The sequence below is a fragment of the Macrotis lagotis genome, chromosome 2 (genome assembly GCF_037893015.1).
Source record: "Macrotis lagotis isolate mMagLag1 chromosome 2, bilby.v1.9.chrom.fasta, whole genome shotgun sequence".
Taxonomy (NCBI): domain Eukaryota; kingdom Metazoa; phylum Chordata; class Mammalia; order Peramelemorphia; family Peramelidae; genus Macrotis; species Macrotis lagotis.
In genome coordinates this window covers 58,862,167-58,872,781 of record NC_133659.1, presented here as the reverse complement: position 1 = coordinate 58,872,781, position 10,615 = coordinate 58,862,167, and the positions used below count along the sequence as shown (strand labels likewise).

General features: G+C 35.8%; 1 protein-coding gene across 1 annotated transcript; it reads right to left on the bottom strand.

The window, feature by feature from the left end:
- Positions 1-329: 329 nt before the first annotated feature.
- Positions 330-10,256, bottom strand: LOC141511017 (flavin-containing monooxygenase 5-like). The gene is made up of 5 exons (XM_074220357.1): positions 10,122-10,256; positions 8,989-9,177; positions 8,252-8,414; positions 1,148-1,290; positions 330-533 (listed from the first exon to the last, which is right to left on the bottom strand). Exons 1-5 carry the CDS (start codon positions 10,254-10,256, stop codon positions 330-332), a joined length of 834 nt encoding a protein of 277 aa, XP_074076458.1.
- Between the last annotated feature and the right edge of the window lie 359 nt (positions 10,257-10,615).

The following is a 10,615-nucleotide window of genomic DNA, read 5'->3' as shown; positions in this document are numbered from 1 at the left end:
TGGTCACCTACCTTTGCTCTACATTTTGAAGTTGGTATTTTGAGCTTAGCATATGATCTCTGGTGGATTTGGAAGAGGAATTTTAATCCATCTCCAAGTTTCCTACTTGACTAGTGCACTTTAATACACAAAGTAAAATATTCCCCTGCTGTCACCTCATTTTTTTTTAGATTTTTCAAGGCAATGGGGTTAAGTGGCTTGCCCAAGGCCACACGGCTAGGAAATTATCAAGCGTTTGAGGTCAGATTGAACCCAGGTACTCCTGACTCCAAGGCCGGTGCTGTATTCACTGCGCCACCTAGCCGCCCCTCCCACCTCATTTCTTGCGCCTACCTGTGTTGTGGTTGAAGACCAAAATCTATGTGATTAAATTTGGAATTGAGTTTATTTTCTGCCCAGTTGTTGATCATGGAAGACGTTAGCCACTTATTCATGTTGTTATAAAGGCGAGTGAAGAGTATAGTGTCTATGGGATACCCATTGTCCCAAACACGGTTCCATATCCAAGCACCTCGTCTTGTACTGAGGAACACCTAGGTGAGAGAGAAGTTGTCTTAGTCCAATATATCTTCCTTACCTCATCTTCATCCTCATCCTCATCATTGCTTGATATTAAATAGCTCTTTAAGATCTGCAAAATACTTTACCTACATTATCTCACTTAATCTTCATAACAGTACTGGGTGGTGGAGGACATTATTTCCTTCATTTATAGTTGAAGAAACTAAGTCTCAGGGAGGTTAAATGATCTGCTTAGTGTCAAACAAATGATAAGTATCTGAGGCATATTGAACTCATTTTCTTTACTCCAAATTTAGCTCTCTGTATCCTGTACCATTTTGCTATCCATTTGTATGTGTCACAGGTGGAGCTTGAACCCTGGTGTTCCTGATTTTGAGCCTAGTTCCCTATTCACTATATCATACTATCTCTAAGAAATACACAGGATCATATTTGATAAGATTATCAAAATACTTTCCCATAGCAGGAGCAAATTCCTAAAGCATTGCATTCTTAGAATGTTAAACATAATACAACTGGAAAGCAGTGAGTCTTTGCAGTTCCAGCCATGCCTGGAAGTTCATATACTGCATGGATGATTGTAAATTGATTGCTTTGAAGAATAGTGTGTTTAATAAAAGCAGACCTGTTTAGCCAAATGACTGAGCTCACAAGCCACATCAGCTCCAGAATTCCCAATGCCAATCACAACAATTCTCTTCCCTAAAAATTTCTCTGGATTCTTGTACTCCCAGGTATGAAAATAAGGTCCTTTGAACTTCTTGATTCCTGTGAGGAAACAAAAGAGAAAGAGAGATAGACAGGCATAGAAAGTCAGAGAAAGAAAAGAGGAGAGGAAGAAAAGAGGAAAGAGAAAGAGACAGAGAGAAAAAAAATGAGAGAGAGAGAGAGAGAGAGAGAGAGAGAGAGAGAGAAATGTAGATGGAGAAGAAGCAATGAATTTAGAATGAATTTACCATAACTTTTTACTATCTGTACCCTCATTCTGTCCTTCCATTTAATTAAGTCTGAACACAATTATATCGATATCTCACTGCATATCAGCCTCCACCTTCTCTCATCATTACATTCTTCAATTCACTCAAATGGATTTTCTCTCTATTTATTCTCCACACACACTACCTACCTTTCATCTCCTGTCTCAATGCTTTTACATTAACTGCTTTCTATGTCTAGAATGCCCTCTCTATTCATCTCCACCTCATAATTTCTGGAGAATATGAATACAGTAAATGAAACAATCCTTACCCTCAAAGAGCTTGCTTTCTAATGAGGGAGGCAATAATCACACACACACACACATATTTAAGTTTTCTCATCTTTTTTTTTTAGTTTTTTTTGCAAGGCAAATGGGGTTAAGTGGCTTGCCCAAGGCCACACAGCTAGGTCATTATTAAGTGTCTGAGACTGGATTTGAACCCAGGTACTCTTGACTCCAGGGCAGGTGCTTTATCTACTGCACCACCTAGCCGCCCATAAGTTTTCTCATCTTGTGGAATTCTTATCTATGTCAATAATCACATACACACTTAAAGCAAATAAATAATCAAGACATACAAATTAGTTAACTACAACTTTATTAGTGAGGAATAGCAATAGGAGTTGGGTAAAAGTATCCTCCTTTGCCTGAAGCTTTTTAAATTTACATTTTTATTTATTCATATATTACTAAAATAGTCTTGTTGTAAGAGTAAACATAATCCCCCATATTCCCATAAAAATGAAAAAAAAATCTCTTAAGAAGTAAGGTGAAAAATAAAAAACAATGTGATTCAGTCTGTGTTCCAATACTATCAGCTCTGTCTCTGGGGTGGATGACATTCATTATCATAAGTCCATCAGAGAAGCTACTTCCATATTTTTCCACAGTTGCTGTTGCTGATTGTAATTCCCTCCATTCATCCTTTCCCACTACCATTTATTATATTTTCTCTCTCTCCTTTCTCTCTGTCCCTCTTTAAAATTGTGCTATGGGCAGCTGAGTGGTGCAGCAGACAGAGCGCTAGCTCTGGGCCCAGGAAGGCCCCAAGCCTACATCCCACCCCAGAGACCCAGTAACCACCTAGTCCCTTGGTCCTGGATAGGCTATCCAATCTCACCACCTTGCAAAAAGTAAAAAAGAAAATGTGTTATATCTGACTATCCTCTCCCATGATCTACCCTCTACTCTATCCCTTTTATCCCCCTTCCTGTTGTCCCCTTTCTCCCATCTCCTTTCTCCCCTTTTTCTTCTAGATTTCTATGCCCTATGTTGTTTCCTTTCTGAGCCATTTCTGATGAGAATGAAGGCTCTTTCAATCCTCCTCACCTTCCCCTCTTTCATACCATTGCAAAAACTATTTCTTGACTCTTTTACATGAGATATCTTATTCTATTCTACTTCTGCTTTCCTTTCTCAGCAAATTTTCTTTTCACCCATTGCCTTCATTTAAAAAATATATTATTTCTTCATATTCAACTCCCTCCTATGCCTTGTCTATATAAGCTCCTTCTAACTGCTCTAATAAATGAGAAGGTTCATATGAGTATTATCAGTATCATCTTTCTATGCACTAATACACACAGTTCATCATCATTAAGAACCTCATAATTTGCCCTTCTCATCCATCCTCTCTATGCTTCACCTGAGTCCTGTACTTGAAGATCAAACTTTCTGTTTAGTTCAGGCTATTTCAACAGTAACATTTGAAATTCTCCTGTTTCATGGAAAATCCATATTTCCCCCGGGAAAAGGATGTTCAGTTTTGCTGGGTAGTTGATTATTCATTGCACTTCAAGCTCTTTTGCCTTTCTGAATATTATTTTCCAAGCCCTATGAGCCCTTAATGTAGTTGCTGTTAACTCCTTTGTAATCCTGACTGCAGCTCCACAATATCTGAATTGTTTCATTCTGGCTTCTTGTAATATTTTCTCTTTGACTTGGGAGTTATGGAAGTTGACTATAATAATCCTGGGGGTTATTTTTTTACCTCTTTCAGGAGTGAATTGGTGGATTCTCTCAAATTCTGTTTTGACCTCTAGGATATCAGGACAATTTTCCTTTAGAAATTCTTTAAAAATGAAGTCAAAGCTCTTTGCCTGAGCATGACTTTCAGGTAGCCCAATAATTTTTAAATTGTCTCTTCTGGATCTGTTTTGCAGGTCAGTTGTTTTTTTCAATGAGATATTTCAGATTTTCTTTTAATTTTTCATTCTTTGGATATTGTTTTATTGTTTCTTGATTCCTCTCAAAGTCATCAGCTTCTTTTAGCTCCATTCTACATTTGAAGGAGTTATTTTCTGCAGAGAGCTTTCTTATCTCCTTTTTCATCTGGCCAATTCTGCTTTTTTTAAGGCATTATTCTCCTCATTAACATTTATTTATTTCAGGGCAATGGGGTTAAGTGACTTGCCCAAGGTCACACAGCTAGGTAATTATTAAGTGGCTGAGATCAGATTTGAACTCAGGTCCTTCTGACTCCAGGGCCGGTGCTCTATTCACTGTACTGCCTAGCTGCCCCAATTAGTTTCCATTTATACTAAACATGATGTCTAAATAGACTTTGCGCAATCTTGTACCATTAAAGCTTAAAACTGCACTATGACTTTTGGGACCTGTATTTATTTTTGATGTTCAGTTATTTGTAATCTCCTTGAGAGCTAACACCTTTTTTATATGTGCAGCACCTAACTCTGTGTCTTGCCAGCAGTAAGCAATTAATATATGTTTATTGGTTGATTAACTAGCTTGATGCATAATCTCATAGATATCAAGGAGCTTTGCATTAGTGCAGAACCAAATCCATTCAAGTCTTCTCATCTTGTGGGATTCTTATCTATGTCTTTCCATAAATATTCCATGGACAGGGATCACACAATGCTCCAGAAACTTTTCTCTGCATCTTTTAATAATCTGAAGGCAACAATTTAATGCTCAGATTATCTTTTGCCTCTCAATACCTTTGAAATTTGTCTATTCAAATATGGTCATATATTTGCTTTTAAGTTACTTCTCATGTTCACTTTGCTACAGACTCCATACAAGCAAGTCCAATCATTTTTAACTTTATATGAATCCCTTCTCTCCTCTGACCACTACCTCATCACTTCATGCTTTGATGCTTTGACTATTGTAATAGTCTGCTCGTTGATCTCCTTCCCTCTGATCTACTCTCATTCCTGTCTATCTTTCACTCAGTTGTTCTTATTCAATCATTTTGCAGTTATGTCTGTCTATTTGTGACCCCTCTTGGAATTTTCTTGGCAAAGATATTAGAGTAGTTTGCCATTTCCTTTTCCAGCTCATTTTATAGATGAGGAATCTGAGGTAAATAGGATTAAGGGACTTGCCAAGTTTCTCACAGCTTGCAAATAACTGAGGTTGGATTTGAACTAAGATTTTTCTACTTTGTAGATCCAGTACTATATTCACTGAACCATTTAGCTGCTACACACATACATACACATTCTCTTCCACATGCACACACATGGATATACATTCATATATACATATTTATATATGCATATATATATATATATATATATATATATATATGCATTTCAATGTGAGCATACCCTCAATTTTGTCCACTTTTGTCAATCCCCTTATCAGTAAACTATGGCACTCCTTAGCACCTCCAAGATCAATTATAAAATTCTCTGTTTTTCATTTAAAGACTTTCACAAGTTGGTCCTTTCCTGTTTCTTTTAGCCCTTCTCTCACTCCCAACATACTCTTACCTCCTCACTGTTCTGGGCTGCCCTGTATTCCTTTAAGTCTCAGCTAAAGTCTTAATTCAACATTAGCATGAAGGGGGGGATTAGAAAATACTTCCCAATCACCCTTAATGCTAATGTTTTCCTTCATTGATTATATCCAATTTATTCTGTGTATAAACATTTTCTCCCTGATTCTAGCAAATTATCTAGTTCAGTTCTTAATAGTGATATACGATTTAGTCTTAATAAGTTTTTTTCTTTTAACCAAAGAGAAGTTGAATCAATAAATTACTAGACTGGATGCAAGAGATAAAAGAGATAGAAGTTATCACCCAGGTTAAGTATTTATTATAACCCTTAGATCTTCTCTGGGGACAGAGATGGCAATACATTTTCAAAATTTAAAAAAATTTTAATTTTTTTTAATTTTAAGGCAATGGGGTTAAGAGTGACTTGTCCAAGGTCACACAGTTAGGCAGTTATTAAATGTCTGAGACTGGATTTGAACTCAGGTCCTCCTGACTCCAGGGCCAGTGCTCTATCCACTGTGCTTCCTAGCTGTCACACATTTTCAAACTTTTTAAAGAAATATTGTGATCATTTTAAGATTAGGGTCCATCTGGTATGACATCTAGAAAAAAAATCACATAGATAAACTTCAAAAATGGTTTTATGCTTTATCCTTCTATTGAAGTTTTAAGGTTGAAAATGTATGCTGACTGTACTAATTTGCAAATAAACTTGTTTGTTCCCTCCCCCATCCCCCTTCTGAGAAATGGTGCAATAGATAGAAAAGCAGTCTTAGATTCATCAGACCTGAGTTCAAATGTCAGACATTTGACATTTACTAGCTGTGGATCTTGTGCAAGTCACTTAACTCCAATTGCCTCACATCCAGGGCCATCTCCAGTCATCCAGATCCATATCTGACCACAGGATCTTGAAGACTCTGGAGAAGAGTGAGGCTGGTGATTTGGCACAGCACCTCCTCATTTAAACCCAATTCACTTGCATTCTCTTTTTGAGGTGGTCAAGGCAGTCAGTTAAATGACCTGCCCAGAGTCAAGTATCTGAGGTCAAATTTGAACTCAGGTCCTCCTGACTTCAGGGCTGGTGTACTATCCATTGCCCCACCTAGTTTGTGCATAACTGTTTGAGTGTGATATCTCCCATTAGACTGTGAATTCATTGACAGCAGGAATTGTCTTTGAGCTTTCTTTGTATCTCCAGTGTTTAACACAGTACCTATATGTAGGAGTTGCTTAATAAATAAATGCTGGCTGACACATTATGCCTTTCAACAATATTCTTTTATTTTTTAATGTCAGGTCATCACTCTTATTTATGATATTCCATGCTGAGTGATTCAAACTAGAAACTGGAATTTGTGATTTTATGGATGCAAGAAATTCCAAGATAGGGAAACCTACTTACTGTAAGTTGGGTCATCATTTTTGTAATTTTAGAACCTTAGAAAGTTTTCTAGAACAGTTAACTGTTAAATGATTTGTCAAGGACTACATAGCTAGTTTGAATCAAAGGTGAGGCTTCATTCTAGACTTTATCATTTCCAAGGTCAATACTCTGTTTACTATGCCATTTAAAGTAAGAAGTATCTAAAATCATAGAGAGCTGGGAGATATTTCATAATCTGCCCTGTTTGCTGAGTTTGGGGAAGCCATTTCCTTTTTTCTCATTATGAAATGACCTTGGAGGAGATTCTCTGTGGGTTTTATTGTGCTATTCAAGTTATCTAAATCAGTATGAAATGACCTTGGAGGAGACTATCTTCTCTAGTGAAGCCAAAAATAATTTACTAGAATTTTATTTAATAATAACTGCTTTATAGAGGCAGCAGAATATTGGGAAAGATGAGCTTGAAGACAAATGCAGCTATAATTTAGTACCCCCATGAAAGGAAACACTAGTGACTCAGTGAATAGGCTACTAGGTCTGAAGTCAAGAAGACATGAGTAATTATATTTGGGGAGTCTATAACTTTTGGAGATGACCAATGAGGTCCTAAGTAAATAAATCACTTCTGGACTATATGTTTGCCTTCTGTATTTTTTTCTGCTTGTCTAAAAATAATTTTTATGCCTACTGTATAACGTAGCATTGGGGTCTTTGAAAATATTATCATGTTAATCATATTATGTTAATATATACTTGCATGCACACAGATCTATTTCTATATGCACATACATTATTTAATACATGTATTATAAAATGAAAATTTACTATCTATATTGTCGTTCTTTGGTTATTCAGCTGTGTTTGACTCTTTGAAACTCCTTGGACCATTTTTGTTCTTATTCAATCATTTTTCAGTTATGTCTGTCTGTTTGTGACCCCTCTTGGAATTTTCTTGGCAAAGATACTAGAGTAGTTTGCCATTTCCTTTTCCAGCTCATTTTATAGATGAGGAATCTGAGGTAAATAGGGTTAAGGGACTTGCCAAGTTTCTCACAGCTTGCAAATGACTGAGGTTGGATTTGAACTAAGATTTTCTACTTGTAGATCCAGTACTATATTCACTGAACCATTTAGCTGCTACACACATATATACACATTCTCTTCCACATGCACACATGGATATATTCACATATACATATTTATATATGCATATATATATATATACATTTCAATGTGAGCATACACATAAACATGTAAGTTCTTAGCTACTAAAATAAATCTGAATTTATTCAGCATACAAATAAATAATACAAAGATTCTCTGTGGGTTTTATTGTGCTATTCAAGTTATCTAAATCAGTAGCTTTGCCATATTGGTTCACTTTTTTAAACTTCCTTCATTTTTTTCCCTTCTTGTGGTTTTCCCCTGCTCTTACTTCTAGTCCCTCTTTTACAACACGGTTAATATGGAAATATGTAAAACAGGATTGTATATGTACAACTTTATAAGTGATCAATACAAAGGTCATTCATTTCTTGTTCTCATCTGTGATAGAATGTATATAAAATATATTTAAAATTTTTATTAGCTCTTTCCAATCTTATAGGTGACTTACCTGGAAAGTCTTTTAGTGGTAAATAAGGGTAAGTATAGTGACCACTGCAAACCATGATCCCATCAAAGACATATGATTCCTGCTTCCCATCAGCGTCTACCACAACATCCCATTGGCCAGAGGAAGAGAAATCAGGGCGTTTCCTGACACTGCATACCTTTGACTGGGAACAAAGGAAGAAGCACACATTGGTTTGCCTGGTATCTTTAAAACCCTACTGTTTTTGGAGAATTTTAGACTTTGGTATGTGACTACCACCATCCTTTTCTGAATTCTAGTTCAGATAGTAATGCCAAGTGCAGGTATTCTTAATCTGTTGAGTCATGACTTCCTTGGGCTAACTGATGAGGTGTACAATAATATTTTTAAGTCATATAAAAAGATACATAGGATTAGAAATGAAATCAATTATATGGAAACGTAGTTAGTAAAATGTTTCTTTTAAAAAATGTTTCTTTTAAGCCAAATTCATGTATCCAGATTAAGAACCTCTATTCAAATCCAACATTTCCTTGCAGAATTTATGGAAATATCTTTACTCTCAGAAATTGGAGCTTTAATTCCTCTCCTGTTTTCTATGCCCTGGGTTGCTCATAGTCTCATTATTAGTAAATTTATAAAATGAATAAATTATTAAATTTGAAGTCTCTCTCCATTTTACTGGTCTAGTCATGTGAATCTACTCATCCTCCCCACGAGCAATGTGCAAACTATGTATTCACTCTTTCCTTACTCACCAGGAAGTGAATATGCTTCAGAAGTTCAAAATGTTTGATGTACATTCGCAAGTACTCCATTATTTTCGAATTGTGCAAGTAGTTGGGATAATGATCAGGAAAAGGGTAATCACTAAAGGCTGTCATCTCCTTAGAAGTATTGCAAGTCAGAGATCTGTAGATACTGGGTCTCCCCACTTCTGATTTTTCCTACCAAAAAAAAATTCTCTATGTGAAGAAAGCACCAAAGATTATTTAAAAAAGTGAAACTCACTGGTCTGCTACTTTTCTTACAGGAGTCAAAACTATCCTTCTCGATTATCTACACTAGTGAAAGAAATGACAAAAGATAATAAATGAAAATAGAAAATAATACACTCAGCTAATTTGATGTTTTAGCCCCTCTTCCCTATGCTGGACATACACCTGCTGAAATGGCTCAGGAGCATAACCAAGAGACAAGAAACTTGCCTTGCCATACCTGTTCACTTTTTAAAACTTCTTTTATGTTTTTTTGTTTATTTCTTCTGGCTTTCCCCTTAGTTATAATTCTTCTTTCACAACATGGCTAATATGGAAACATGTAAAACATGAATGTTCATGTACAACTTTTATCAGATTTTTTTTACCATCATGTAGAGAGAGGAGAGGGAAGGGATGATGGTAGGAATTATCTATCTAAACTACCTTTGTATGTAACTGGAAAATTAAAATAAAAATTTTAATGAAAAACAAAGAAATTTGCTTTGCTCTCTGCTTTGCTAAGCAGAAAAGTGAGGAATCTATTCTGTGGGAAAGGAAGGGAATAAGATATGATTAGACTCTCCTTGGCAAATTATTTAAGGTTTGCAAAGCCCTTTAAAAATATCATCTCATTTGATCCTCTCAATAAAACTGAGAAGAGAGTACTATTATTATCCTCTTTTTGCAGATGAGGAAACTGAAGCAGAGATTAAGTGTCTTACCCAGGTTCATGCTGCTAGTAAGTGTTTGAAGCACCAAAGATTGAGTGTTTTGCACATGGGAATTGATAAATACATGCTTATTGATTGATAGATGTTTAGTCAAGTTATATTATCTGGCAATGGAAAGTAAAAAAATTAAATCCTCACTTACAGAAAGATGCTGGACTTTAGCAAAAAGTTAAAAATTACCTCATATCTCCAGAGTCCTCCAATGTCATTGCTTCCTTCAAAACAGGTAGGTTCCAGACCTTCTTCTAAGCAGCACTTAATGGCACTTAACCCACTGATCCCAGCTCCAATCACTGCAACTTTTTTCACTGGCATAATCTTCTGTATTAGAAACACAATCAAAGATGTCTTTTATTTCTCTCTTTTTGGAATGAAATGATATTTTATCACTCTGTACTTTATTCTTTATTTCAGAATTTCTATCAAAATAAACAGGTTATTATGGTTTTGTTCAGCTAAAATCCTACTTTTGCATTCCTACTTTATAGCATCCTTAGGGCCATCCAATCAGATCAGAGACAACTATCACTTCATTCTTTATTAATTTTTTATTTTTCCAGTTATTCATAAAGACAATTTTCAGCATTCATTTTTGTAAAGTTTTCTTCCTTCTACCCTTCCCTCCCCTACTTTAGAATTTCTAGTAATCTGATAATGGTTATACATGTATAATC

Excerpts from the sequence above, each read along its gene's own strand:
- LOC141511017 (XM_074220357.1), bottom strand. The coding sequence starts at position 10,256 with ATGCCAGTGAAAAAAGTTGCAGTGATTGGAGCTGGGATCAGTGGGTTA. Across the intron at positions 9,178-10,121 it reads GAGGACTCTGGAGATATGAG|GAAAAATCAGAAGTGGGGAG; the intron begins GTAATTTTTAAC and ends TTTTTTTGGTAG. Across the intron at positions 534-1,147 it reads TCAGTCATTTGGCTAAACAG|GTGTTCCTCAGTACAAGACG; the intron begins GTCTGCTTTTAT and ends TCTCTCACCTAG.